Below are 14,080 nucleotides of genomic sequence, written 5' to 3'. Positions count from 1 at the left end.
AACAAACAAACACTTAGCTGTAGATGGCTTCTAAAGTGCACAGAAGCAAAAAGAAGAAAATTGTCACCCTGAATCCTACTACTTAGAGAGGACACTTAACACTTTGTCATATTCTTCTCTGGACTTTGTTCTATCACGTAGGTGTTACCTGTGCTCATTTCCCCTTGTAGGTCTTACAGGTCTTTTAGGTCGTTTACGTCTTTGTCCCTGCCTTCCTGCTTCCCCTGTGAATATCCATCTCAGAGTCCTACACACAGTAGGCCCTCAATGCCAGGAAATGACAAGATATTCCTCGCAGACTTGTATGAAATCGACCTTACTCTCTTTTTAGATGATGAAATAACCCTCATTCTGCTTTCAGTTCCATTTGTGCCTCGCATTTTTCAGAATGTAATTATTTTCATCCTAATTTGCAAATTGGAAAACCCTCGGGGTTTTAAGTCATAGAAGAGATCCTTCTTTATCCAATAGAAGCCTTCTTAGCATGGTCTGAGAGTATCAGATTTAAGCCAGGAAGACTCAGTTCGTTTACCAGTCCTTGATTTCCAGTCCTTAATTCACCACGTATTAGTTTTGTTCCTTTTGGAAGGCACCTAGCCTCTCAGAGCCTCAGTTTTCTCATCTGCACCCTGAGAACTCTGTTTCCCATCAGCAGGACTACAGCACTAAACAAGAACATGCAGCTTGGAGTTTGCTAACCTGGAGGTTGCTGGGGTTTTTTTAACTCTCCTGCCTTGTCAGAATATTGGAATGTTTTTGCTGTGTAGAACTTTCCTGCAGACCCACATAGATTCACGTAGGCTCAGAAAATTGACATTTGCCTTGAGTGGAACCGTCAGCTCTTTGGCCTAGTCCAGAGGCTGAACTACAGCCAGATTCTGGCCCACAGCTGATCATTAAAACACATCCCAACGTTTTGCATCATTTAAAGTTAGGTTCCAGCCTGGCAGTTACCATGTGAAATGCTCTCCGCATTGCCTGGGACATTTAACCACACAATAGCTCACAGTTCTCTGAATTCCTTTAACTTTGGCTTTAAAGATCAGTAACCTTGTCCACGCATCTTTCCTAATTTCTCTTCTCTTTAAAATTATGGCTGAAGGTTTGGTAAATTCATTAGCGATTGCTTAGTAACCGAGGACGTGTAATTCACACTTGCTGATTTATCCCTGCTTAGTTGTCAGGGTGGCCTCTTAGCAAGAGTTGTACCTATGCGGCCACCATTACTTCTGCCTGTCCCTGCCACCTGCCTGCAAGGGCCTCATTAAAGACTGATTTAATAAAGTAATTTGGTGGGGAATTCAGATATTTTTGCAATATCATTCATTCATCGTCTTTCCTAAGTAACCAATGTGCATTTTTTTTTTTTGGTAGCACTATTGCTTGTAAATGCTGGTCCAGTTTCTTTCCGACCTTCTATGGTCCAGTATTAATGTCTCTCCTTTTGCTTCCGTTCCCCACAGCCTTGATGCATTCTGCTTACTTTCCTTGCAGGGGCCAAACTTAATTCCCCCGAATCCTGCCACTGAGTCAGCCTCCGGGATAATTCCTTTTTCTGTTATCACGGCTCTAGCACCACCAGCTAGCAGATTTCCCAGGGACTTTTGATAAAGCTGGGAGCTTATTACCAGTCTGAAGCTTTGATGCTGCAGAGACTGGTTGTCACCCATCAGATGTCAGTCTGTTTTCCATGCATCCTCCAGCTGTCACAGTAGCATGCACAGCTCAGCATCACGTCCCAGACAATCCCAGAGCATCACTTGGCTTCTGAGGCCCCCAAAGGCTGGGAAGAGGCAGATGAAAAACCCTTAGCTCTGTCATAGAAGGCCACTGAAAGGGGCATCTGAACTCCCCCACCTTTATAGATACCCCAAAGGATGGTGCTCACAAAGGTGAATTACATCACTCTAGCAAACCAGCCTTAAACGTCACTCCGTATACCACCCAAAAGTTTATAGATGAAAAAACCCTCAGTGTACAAAAGAGCTGGTGCAATATGAAGCCTCCTGAGCATCAGGACAAATGAGCCCTGGTGCTGCTTTGGCCCCTGGCTGGCTGTGTGTCCCCAGGCAAGTCAGTCTCCCTCTCTGAACAGTGGATTCCTCGTTTGTCAGAGAGGAGGCCCCTGAACTCAACCTCAGGCCTTTGGAGTGAGAATTATTACCCTGATTATAGTTACTGACCTGGACATAGGGTGGTATAAAAAAAGGGAAAGGGGGCCATAGAGCAGAAATATAAAGACACCATCAAATTTACAAGAAATCAACTACATAAATTGTGAAATGTAAGTCATGGTTATGTCTGTTCTGCTGCAGTGTAGAAAACACAATTTTTTTTCTGTTCAGAGTTTACCTTTATTTTAATAACATTAACCTTCTTGAGGATGAACGATTTCGAAACAGCAAGGCCCTAAAAATTCTAATTCACATATGTTTGCCAAGTTAAACTGACCATTGGGCTTAAAGTTAATAAAACCATGTCTCCTCATTTTACTATTAGAAATTACAATATTGTCATCAAGATATGGAAGAAGGGCAAGCTTCACTGCCTCTCCTACGACTATGATCCCTCCCTCCCTCCGTCTTTTTCCACGTGGCTCAGACATCCTGCGAGAAGTGTTCAGAGTGGAGGAAGTCCACTGTGTTTAGGGGCTGTTGTGTGCAGGGTGCACCGCCCACTGCAGGCAGCTCAGCCCCGCTGCTGCTGGGGCCGGACCACCTCTGTATAAAATGACAGTCACAGTCTGAATCCATCACCACCTCCATTATTTCCACATTGGAAACCCCACTGGCGCTGGGATTTCCAAACTGTCAGAAGTGAAAACCAAGATTCCGTAGCCTGAGGTTATTAGGTGCATCTCCATGGGTGATGTCTCGGCTCTAGGATGGCCGGTCAAAGCTCTCTCAGAGGTGGATGTATTTCTCGTCCTCTGCCCTTTCTTCAGTGCTCCCCCAGATCTTGCCAGCAAATTCTTCCTCCTTGGGGCTCTCTAAAAGGGCTATGCTTTTCACTAGCATTTTAGTGGCTTTTCTTGTATCTGCCCCCCTTCCAACTACAAGCACGTCTACGGTGGCCAGTGAGCTTTACTTTTAATATACTGTATTTTATTGTATTATACTCGGTAGTATATTTTGAAAGGATAAATGGGGTCTTATTCCCTGGCACCTGGTACAGCGCTTTGCCCGGAGTGTGTAGAGTCAGTGATCTTTCGATGACATGAAATGGTGGAGGTTCATCCTGACTAGCGACCAGCAGCTGGAATGATGAGTTCTACACTTCTGCGTGAGAGCTGTGGGTTATTAACGATCAGGCATTGCATTATGACTTCTTTGTCCAATTCATCTTGCACATGGCTGCCAGGTAACAAAATAGCCTCATCTCATAGTCAAGCGTGGCAGATACTTACAGCTGAGGGGTTTTTTTCATCTTTGATCTGCCCCAGGCCTTCCCCACGGCCCTCTCAGCTTCTCCCCAGCCTGTCAGAGGAGAATCACCCTCTAGAGACCACTTAATGCCAACCTTCGGTTTTGCCCGTGGAGAGCCTGGCAAAGTCACCCTGGAACGAGCCCTCCTCTGCCAGCTCAGCCCGGTCCCCGCCCCCTCCAGCTGGGAGCCCTCGGGGAGGACATCCAGCCACTCACTTCTCCCTCCTCCAGCCCTTTCTAGGCTTGGGGCAGGGTTCTCACTCCTGCCCCCCTGCCATTTGGTGCTCAGACCATACCTTCACTTCACCTCCTGGGTGAGAGGATACCCTGGCCTGAGGGCATGGCTTCTCCCAGGAGGACACCCAGGCAGAGCTTGAGCCAGCTGTCTGCCCACATCGGCACCCACTCCATTTTTATCACAGCACCTGGAGGCCGCGTGGGCGCTCAGCGCTCCTTCCTTCCTTCCTTGACTCCAGGTGGCTCAGAGCGGAGGACGAGCAATTGTGGGCAGTGTGTCCCGAAACCCACAGCTCCCCTCCCCTTCCCGCAGAGCAGCCCCTTCTCCAAATACTGCTGTTCCCAGTCCTCCCCGTACCCTCCCCATCATCCTAGAAATTCACATGCACTGGCGTTCTGGGTAAGAAAGGAAAATAACTCAGCAGAGAATGTCATTTTCAGGTAGTTTTTACAGATTCTTTCCAGTTAGAGAAGTAACCCATAATCGTTATTGAAAACTGTAAAAATAAAGAGAAGCTTAAAGAAGAATATTAAAATCGCCCCTAATCCCATTACGAAGAGACAAGATAACTCCACCCTTCCTCTGTCTCTCGTCTTTCGTGCTGCGCACGCACACACGCACAGAGGCATTGTGCTGATGGTGGAGTTTTACAGGCTCTTGTCAGTTCACAGCGTGTCAGGAGCATCTCTGTCCTCACTAAACATTTTTCACAACATGCCTTCTCCTCACCCACTCTCTGAGTATCTGGAACCCTACTTCCAATGAAGGTACCTCCCGTACCACTGTCCCATGCCTCTGGGACGCATGCCACCCTCCCCTCTCAGCAGGCTGTTTCCTCTAAGACTCTACAATCATTCAGATTGCCCATCCTGAGAACAAACCCCTAGGCCTCGCATCTGGTTGCAGCTAAATGAGGAGGGGGCTCTCCAGGTGTTCTTGCTGCACTCTCTTTCCTCTCCTGGGCTCCTGGGCTCCTGGACCCACTGCCTCTGGGTCCCCATTCTGCTTGGGGAGCCGGTAGCCTTTACCAGCAGAACATTCTGACATCCAGATCTAGTTTCTCTTGCTCTCTGCCCTGGTCTCCCAAGTGCTCCCGAAATCTTCCCATAGGGCCCAGCTGGTCTGTTCTTGTGGGATTTCTTAGACAGCCTGGGAGACCTGGATCTCCTTTTGTGAAGATGCAGGCAGAAGCGGGTGGGGGCTGCAAAACTTCCCAGCCCAGAAAGAGCCCCTAGCAGAGCAGACCTGCCCCCTGCAGGAGAGAGCGGTTCCCTGGGGATGTGCGCAGCCCCCAGGGCAGGGCGGAGCCTGATAACTACACCTTTGGCCTCACCAGCTCTCTCTACAAGTGATATGTACATAGAGATATGTACTGTTTAATCCAATATTCTGCTAATTGTTAATTCAAGTTCATTTTTATATGGAAAATTTCCCCATTCTTATCCTGAATGCATGGCCATTTCACCCCATTATCCTGAGGCTCTGTGGCCTCTTGTTTAGAAAAACTGAGGCTCAGATCTGGTCGCTGGAAAGATCCTGGCTGCCCGGGGGCCACTTCCCTGAGATGAGCCCTGCCTACGCCCCGGAGCGCACACCCGGTTCGTGTGAGGGGACAGTAGAGTCAGAGGACAGCTATGCTGAGCCCCATCCGTGGGGCCGCTGCAGACATCCTGGCTACCACGGGTTTGGATGTTGATTAGACCAGCATTCCTGGTGAAAGGAAAGGGTCTCAAAGAAGGAGCACCTTGTTCTAACTCACACACTGTCCCCAGAAGTGTTTGCACAGGACATCTCCGGGCTAGAAGAGCAGCCCACCCCTCAGATGCCATGTGGGGGGCCGCCTGGCTGTGGCAGGGCTCTCAGGACACTGGCTGTGGCCGCAGGGCGATGCCCACAGCCCAGGTCTGGGCTTCAGGGTTTCAGCTACAAATGCTTGCCCGTGAGGTCCCCAGAAGTGACCAGCACCCATCCCCCACTGTCCAGGCCACAGAAAGTGGTCCCAGAGTGGTTGTGAGTGGTGAGGGAATGCTCTCAAGGGGGCCTTGACAAAAGCTCAGGCCGACTGGTCAGCATTTCCACTCCCAGAGTGACAACTACAAGGGACTCTGAAACCGTGGCCACAGCAATCGGTCAGCAAATGGCCTTACTGCTCTGTGGTGGCCCTGGCAGTCAGACCTGAGCCATCCTGGCAGTGGGCCAGTCCTCCCTGGGTCACAGTGGGGACTCCCACTGGCCTGCCCCAAGGGTCCCCACACAGCTGTCCATGGTCAGGGCATGGCAGGGGAGTGGGCTCACCCTCCAGTCCAGCACCCCTCGCTGACGCCCCACCCGTGTCATCTAGACCCAGTTCCTCAGTCGCGTCTCCAGATGCTCTCTGGTTCTTCAAGAACATCATCATCCCCCGGGTTTCCACGGTCCCCCGGTGGTCCTCGCTGTCGCACCGTGTCCTCCTGCAGGCTGCTGGCGGAGCAGTTAGGCAGGCTCTGGGGAGAGACATTCCCAAGTGGTCTGTACAGTCTGGAGGGAGGCGCAGACAGTGGAAACTGCAGCTGGTCCGTGCCAGTGGGAGCAGCCAACCCTGTGCCCGCCCCCCTTGTCCCCAGGCCCTGCAGATAGAAGCCCTCGGGCTGTATGACTGTGAGAGAGGCAGGAAAAAGAAGAGACATGGAGGGGCTGATGGACAGCAGAGTGCCTGAGGCCTGGGGCCGCAGACAGGCTTGGGGGAGGAGGGGATCCAGCCCGCCCCCACCAGCAGGAGCGACCTCTCAGACCCCCGTCCTGCCCCCAGGATCGCCGGCGTGCAGTGCATGACCGTGCCTGGCTACTCCAAGGGCTTTGGGTACCAGCCGGGGCAGAGCTTCTCTGGAGAGTTTGACCACGCCTGGAACGCCGTGTACCTGGAGGGGAGATGGCACCTGGTGGACAGCACCTGGGGCAGCGGCCTGGTGGATTCCACCACCTCCAAATTCACCTTCCTGTAAGTGCCAGCCTTGGTTCTGCGGGGTGTCTGGTTGGTGGAAGTGAGCCAGGCCCAAGGCTGAAGGAGGCAGCAGGGGGAGAAGGCGGCCAGCAGGGGAGGAGAGCAGGGGGGCCTCCGCCTGCTGCTGGCCACTCCCACCCTTCCTCGGGCTTGGGAGTGAGCTAGCTCCAGGCCGACTGTAAGGGCCTAGACCTTTCTGTCACCTCGCTGTCCAATGACTAAATCCGCCCCCTGGCTCCGGGGCACTCTCCCCACCCAAGTACTAAAAGACAGTGTCTGCCTACACACGGGCCACATGCACGGAAAGGCAGGCCTGAGAAGCTTCTCTAAGTGTCTGCAGGTTCCCTCAGGCCTTTGGCCATTGACTGTGTTCCATCCATAGATGCCAGAATTCTCTTCCACTGTTTCCCATGGACACTGGATTCCTCTCCCTCCTCTCTGGGCTGAATCAGCCACACCCCATCTCTGAGGAAGGGGCTCTGGTTTGCGGGAAGGGGCGCTATGCTGTGCCAGGTCACCGTGGCCGCCACGGGGCAGGGGGGCTGGGGTGCCGGGGCTGGAGTGTGCAGGTCTGGCCTCCGAGGTGCCGGCCTTAACTTGAGGCCATGACGTTCCCGCTGGGTCTTGATGTGCATCAGCAGCTCAGGTGGCTTTTCATCCAGAGGATGAGGGCGCTGCCTCAGTTGTGCAGTTTAAATCCTGACGGTCCTTCCCACAGGGCAGATACAAGCACATGCACTCGGCCCATCCACACAGGGCACGTCCAGTCACAGCCCTCCTCCACTCTGTCAGCTCTGAGCACTGCTTGCCTTGGGCCTCGAGGAGGCTCCCCCATCCCAGATGAGCTCCTTGTTCTTCCACTGATCCCCATCGCTGACCTCCAGAGAGCCGCTTCCAGGGCCTCTCCCTGCACAGTGGCTCACCCCGGGCTGAGTGCAGAGCCGGTGCACCCGGCCTTCCCTCCCTGCTGTCCCTCCATGTCACTAGCACCTAGTCCGTGGGGCATGGCTTTGCTCAAATCTCTTCGGTTTTGAGAGCAAGGGGAGCCCACTCTCCACCTGGACTGCGCCACCTGGGCTGTGACCTTCTCTTAAAAGGGGCCTCACATCCGGCCTTGCCTCCTGTTTCTGGAAGCAGCCACTGAGGGGGCACCTGCAGTGCCCGTGTTAGGGCTGGAGATGGTGCCCCTTCCCATCAGGTTGTGGGTGGGACCCTAATGTGGACGTGTTAGCTGAAAAAGTAGGCCCCAAAGACCCCCTGTGAACCCCGCCTGCCCCTCTGCACGGCTGAGCCCCCCACCCATCCACACGGGTACTGACCAGCTCTTCCCCCTCCAGCTACAACGAATTCTACTTCCTCACGCACCCTGCGCTGTTCATCGAGGACCATTTCCCAGACAACAAGAACTGGCAGCTGCTAAAGCCTCCACAGTCCCTGAGGCAGTTTGAGAACAACATGTATCACAAGAGCGAATTCTACAACAAGGGGATGCTCAGCGCCCACCCGGAGACCTCCACCATCAAAACAGGTAACCGGAGCTGGCCCGCCCCGTGCGTCCACCCTGGCCCAGGTGGGCCGGGAGCTCTTCCTGCAGCCTCTGAGGTCCGCGCTCCCCGCCCAGCAGGTCAGGGAGCCAGGGCTGGTGGTCCCGAGTAGGGTGTGTCTCCCTCAGCTGACTCAGCAGGGAGAGGACTGGCTACACACACCTCCCAGCTCAGGTGCCCGACAGACGCTCCCGAACGCCTGGCAGAAAGTATATGTTGGCCCCGCAGAGCTGGGATCTGTGTGTCAGTGGCCTAACCCGCTGGTGGGGGAGCAGCGGGGGTCTCCCAGGACAGAGTGCTAGGGGGGTGCTACATTAGGGAGGTGGCCGCTGAGCTAGGTGTTGGGAGCTGGAGGAGAATGAGCATCACAGGACAGGAAGGACGCAGCCACCCTTCGACATCTGAGCTCAGGCAGCCCAGACGAGGGCCGGGCTCCAGGGGCACAGCCTGGCCTCTCACAGCCTTGTCTCCCCGGCCTAGTGCTACTGGTTCTGCCCGCTACTCTGCCTCCTTCCCTCTTGAGGCAGGACCAGCCTCTTCCAGCCGATTGCCCTGGGGCTGGGCAGTGCAGGACCAGGGCTGGGCTGTCCCCAGGGCTGGCTTGGACTGACATTTTCTCCCCACCTCCCCCATCAGGCAGCCAGCTGGGTGTGTTTGTGAACCCCAGGGCACATGGCGGGCCGGGCTCGGGGGGGGCCAGGACCGCAGCTCAGGGCTTAGCACAGCCGGGTCAGTGCGCCCCCATACTTCCTGTAAGCACTGCCCATGGGCCCCGTCTCTGCGCCTGGGGGCCTGTGTGCTCCCAAGAGGGAAGCCGTGAGCTCACCCAGTGTTAGCACAGTGGGGTCCTTGGGGCAGACTGCGGGTGATCCCCAGGCCATGCTGCAGGGAGATGGGGACACAAGGAGCACAGGCACCCCCCACATTGGTCCCAGCTGCCTGGTCCCTTCCACTTCACAATGGCCTCCTTAACCAGGCTGCTGAGCTCTGGAATACTTTTGAAAACCACAAACACCTGGCAGCTCCTGCTGTGAAAATAACAGCATGAGGCTGCCGTCCTGAGAGTAGGGCCGCTGCACGGATGTCAGGTCGGGGGCCGGCTCTGTCCGTCGTGGGCCACGGGGCCACAGGGAGGAGTGGGCCAGGCCACACCACTGTCAACACAATGCCACCAAGGAGTTTGCCTTTTCAAGAGACATAGACATGTTAGCACTGGCTTTCTCAATATATAGTAACCTAAAATTTGATTGCATATTCATGAAGCATATTTAAAGACTATGTCTTTGCTGGAGCTCGTTTTGTTAAGAGTGGAGATGGGAAGAAAGCAGAGAGGGAAACTGAGGGGGGCAAAAGGCCGGGAGGCGAGAGCAGGAGAGAGAGAAGGAGGGACGAGGGGAGGAAGAGATCAGAGGCTCCTACAGGGTCCCTGGGGGTCTCCAATCCTTTATTTCAGGTCTTCCCAGCTGTTCAGCTCACCTTTGCCAAGAGCCCCCTGGGCCAGGGGCCCTGGCCAGGCCTGGCACGCGGCAGGAAAGGAGGCGAATGGGCCTTCCCCACGTGCCCACGCCAGCAGAGAGGACAGACATTTACACAGAACACAGACATTACACAGTGGTGCTAAGTTCCCTGAAGGAGCCGCGGGGCAAGGAGAAGGGCTTCCCGGCAGCTCAGCCTAACCCCAGGGCATCAGGAAAGCTTTTGTTTTTTTGTTTTGCTTTTTGTGGGGGGAGGTAATTAGGTTTATTTATTTATTTACTTACTTACTTATTTTTTACTGGAGGTACTGAACCCAGGACCTCATGCATACTAAGCACACGCTCTACCACTGAGCTACACCCTCCCCCCCCAGGAAAGCCTTCTCTGCAGTCAGAACATTACGTTAAGGTCTTATCCAGGTTTGGGGACAGTGGAAGAGGGAACAGCAGGTGTGAGGGCCCCAGGATGTGAAGGGGTGTGCTGCTGGAGGCCTCTTCACTGGTCTCCAGTTTGATGGTGACCCACAGAATTGAGCCCGCTAGCGACTGGGTGTATATTTGCAGGAGCCCTTGGGCTGCTGTGTGGAGGTGCTGGCAGGCCCTGTGCATCCAAGGTGAATTGCACAGGGACCTCATTACCACCTGGCATACAAGATGGAGCAGGCTGGGGTCCACGAGGAGTTGAGGGCTGAGACAGCTTCTGCCCCTTGAGTGGCTTAGAAGAAAAAGAGAAGGGAGAAGAGGGATTCAAGTCTACTACTGTTCTTGGTCACTTTCCTTTGGAGGTTTCCAGGAACAGTTGTCCCACGGTGGCTGACAGCAGTGGAGAAAGAGTGTAGACAAAGAAAATAGCACAAAAGCACAAAGATCTCACAGTTAGTGTAATGGGAAGAGAAGGGGTGGTAACAGAGATCGGATGGTGGATCACAGGGGTGGGGAGAGGCCAGGATGGAGAGGGCGGTGGATGAAAGGGGAGGAGAGGACTTCCAGGAGGGCATGGCCAGCAGCCCAGATTCTCCAAGGAAGTCACTGAAGACTTTGGAGAGTAGAGGCAGAGGCCAGATTTCAGAGAGCTGAACTGGTGGAAGGGAACTGTGGCGGGGAGGGGTTTGGGAGAATAAGGTAGGTAAGAAGTCAGCCATGCCTGAGAAGGGAGGAAAAGTCTTCTAGATGGAGGGACCATGAAGAAGGCAGAGGGGAGAGGCCAGCTGAGCCTCCATCCCTGTCCTGTGGCCTGTGTGGGGATTCTCACTCCCAGGATGGGAGGCAGCGCTGAATGCAGTAGCTGAGCAGCTTGGCTTCAGGGGACCTCATGGCTGATTAGATGGGAAGTCTTGGGACACTTGTCCTAAAGTCTGGGCATGGCTTTCCCCCTCCCCAGCAAGAGCACTGGACCCCCGACTGGAGAGAGTTACTAGCATGGATCAGACAGTAGTCTGTCTCCTTCCTTTGTGCTCATCTGTGAATGGGGCCGGGGAGGTGGCTGGGATGAAGAGCAGGGGATCATCTTCTGAGAGGAAGGCAAGGCGAGGCTCTCAGAGAAACCCTGCCCCTCCCTGTGGTCCTGCAAGGCAGGGAGGACCAGGTAGGAGAGTGCCCTGGGCTGCAAAGACCAGAGAACTGACCAGGACAGAGAAGACAGTGCTGGACGGCAAGGGGAGCGGTGGGAAGGGTGGATGCCGAAGACCCTCCCATGCAGCCACTGACTTCCATCGAGAAGCCTGGGGTAGGGGAGAGGGGGAGACAAGGAGGCAGCTCCACCCCTTGAGCACAGTTTCCTGGAGGGAAGCCATTCCAATCAGTTTTTAAAGGTAATGCGTGGACATGACAGCCCTGACACTGTAATGATCTGATGCTGGAGGGAGCAGAGTGAAAGCAAGATGAGGTTTGGAGGCGACAGTCAAAGGGTGGCTCTAGAACCAGCATCTCTCCCTGCCCTGGAATCAGGCTAACCCTCTGTGCAGTCTTCATCTGATGTGAATTAAATGGGCAAAGCGGTACAGCTAGGGGGCAGATTTTTTTTCTTGAGATCGACCCCCAGCTTTCAGCTCTCTGAAAGAGAACCACCTCGAGGGAGTAGGGAAGCCCTTCCAGGGTGTGCAGCCGCGGCTGAGATCCTGTTCAGTGACGTCACACTTGTGGCTGAAAGCTATCATAGTGAAGGTATCTCTGCCGTGGAAATGGGCAGAGGCTGTAAGTCATGGCTTTTCCCTCAGAGATCCTATTGTTAAACATTTACCGGCACATGGGCACATACTGACCCCATCTCACCTGACCCTGGCTCCTCTCCACAGTGAATGGGAAAGCCACGGTCACCATCGAGAGCTGCGCCCCGACGCTGTTCATGTTTATGCTCAACGGGAAGCAGGAGCACGGGCTGCTGAGCCTCAGGAAGAACGGGATGAAGCTGGACGTCTACCCGCCGACCGTGGGCACCCACAAACTGCAGATCTTCGCCAAGGGCAACTCGGAGATCTACAGCTCGGTGCTGGAGTACACGCTCAAGTGCCACTACACCGACATGGACGTCCCGCTGCCTGCGGAGCTGCACCAGCCCGTGGGCCCCAGCTGGTTCTCGGAGCAGATGGGCATCGTGAAGCCGTCCCACCCTGAGCCGGTCATCTACACCAGCGATGGGCGCTGCTCCGTCAGCTTCGGCGTGGAGGAGGGCATCAGCGTCCTGGCGTCGCTGCACGGGGACGATGGCCCCGTCACCGAGGAGACCCAGCGGCGCTACATCTTCCAGCTGCACCGGGAGAAGCGGACAGAGCTCAAGGTCCAGCTGCCCCACGCCGGCAAGTTTGCCCTCAAGATCTTCGTCAAGAAGAGGCAGGAACCAGGCAACTACATCTTCGTTTTCAATTACCTCCTGTGCTGCACCAACGCCAAGGTGAACTGGCCCGTGTTCCCCGAGAGCTTCGGCAACTGGGGGCCGGACAACGAGCTGCTGGAGCCCCTGTCGGGCGTGCTTCCTGCCAACCACAACGTCCCGTTCAAACTGAAGCTGCACGGCGTCGCCAAGGCCCTGGTGAAGGGGCAGGACACGTGGCCCCTGACCCTGAACCACGAGGGCTACTGGGAGGGCAGCTGCAGCACGGCCGGCTGCCAGGAAGTCTACGTCATGGTGCTGGAGAATGCCAACCACAACTTCTACTCCTACATCCTGAAATACAAAGTGAATGCCCAGTGACGGCCTGGGCCCCACCACCGCCTGCCGGGGCCCTCCGCCAGGCCCTCCTGGGGACGGCCCAGGAGCAGTGCAGAGAGCCCCGGACACCACTGCGTCTGCATGGAATCCCGTCTAGGCCTCTGCCTCAGTCTCCCTGCTCCGCCGCCGGAGCAGTGATGCTTGTGTTCTGATGGCCGAGGGGACAGAGGCAAAGGCCCTTTAGAAGAAAAAGGTGCTATGTAAATCCAAGGTATTGTAAACTGTACCCCACTGCCCAGGTGCCCCCTTCTCGTGCTGATACTGCTGTGGTTGTTACAGGGCTGGTGTGGGAAAGCAGGCATACTGCCCGGGCTGCGGTGGGGCGAGAGAAGAGGTACGTGCCCTGCGAGGCTGGGTCATCCTGAATCCTCGCACCCCCTCAAGTAGCATCACAGTGTTTCTCACCAGCTCCCCGACCCCAGGGGGAGGTGGGACTACCATTTTTACCCCAGGCCTGACCGCCTTCCGCATTCCTGCTGCCACTCCTTGCTCTTTGAGGGCTGGGGAGGAGGGTGTGGAGAGGAAGCTGACTGCCCCTCAAGTGGCTGGAGGCAGAGGGCCTCCACAATGCCTGTGTGTGCTGGGAATATGGCAACAGAAAAGTTATGGGAGATACCAAGGCAGAGAGCAGCCAGTGCCCACTCTTGAGTGTCCTGGGTGGGGGCCAGGGGGTTCAGGGACACACGGCAGTCCTGCCACCTGAGCCTAAGGGCATGAGACCTCCAGCTCTGCTCTCAGAGGGACTGATTCGGTTCACTCGGCCCCTGCAGGTCCCCCTAGAGCCTGTGCCTCAGGCTGCAGCTGGCATCCATTATAGGGAGCCTCACAAGGCTGGGCCCTTGGGGAACCCTGGCCATCACCCTAACAAAAGACCCAGGCAGGGAGGCGTGCAAATACTGCAGTGCCAGGGGGACCCCAGGATAACAGGGCCCCGCCAGCCCCCAAGATCCCTACCACCAAAGCCATGCCTGCGGAGATGCCAATCTGCCCTGGGAGCGATTTCTGTGCTTGTCCCTATCCCATCCCCTCCCTCCCCTTCCTAGACAAGAGAAACCCCCCCAGGGCCCCCCTCCTATAGGGACAGTTCCGAGCCCCTTACTTGCTCTAACCTGAGAAGCTTCGGCTGCCCAGCCAGCCCTTAGCAGCACCTCGGGCCAGCGTTGCTATGGCAACAGCGGAAAGGCTGTCTCCAGTGAGGGCAACGAGAGGG

General features: G+C 55.3%; 1 protein-coding gene across 4 annotated transcripts in view; it reads left to right on the top strand.

Moving 5' to 3' along the window:
• The window catches only part of KY (kyphoscoliosis peptidase), a 39,208-nt gene extending 26,104 nt beyond the window's left edge, over window positions 1-13,104 (top strand). For 3 of the 4 annotated variants that reach the window (XM_072939065.1, XM_072939595.1, XM_072940108.1), the window contains 3 exons: window positions 6,452-6,640; window positions 7,981-8,171; window positions 11,957-13,104. In XM_072939065.1, coding sequence (XP_072795166.1) covers window positions 6,452-6,640; window positions 7,981-8,171; window positions 11,957-12,852 — 1,276 coding nt within the window. In that variant the 3' untranslated portion in view covers window positions 12,853-13,104. The remainder of the gene's footprint in view (window positions 1-6,451; window positions 6,641-7,980; window positions 8,172-11,956) is intronic. The other variant, XM_072940660.1, reaches the window with a different exon arrangement.
• Window positions 13,105-14,080: the final 976 nt, after the last annotated feature.

This window comes from Vicugna pacos, chromosome 1 (genome assembly GCF_048564905.1).
Source record: "Vicugna pacos chromosome 1, VicPac4, whole genome shotgun sequence".
In the NCBI taxonomy this organism is placed as follows: Eukaryota; Metazoa; Chordata; class Mammalia; order Artiodactyla; family Camelidae; genus Vicugna; species Vicugna pacos.
The sequence above is the reverse complement of the archived record's forward strand: the minus strand, read 5'-3'. Positions and strand labels throughout refer to the sequence as shown.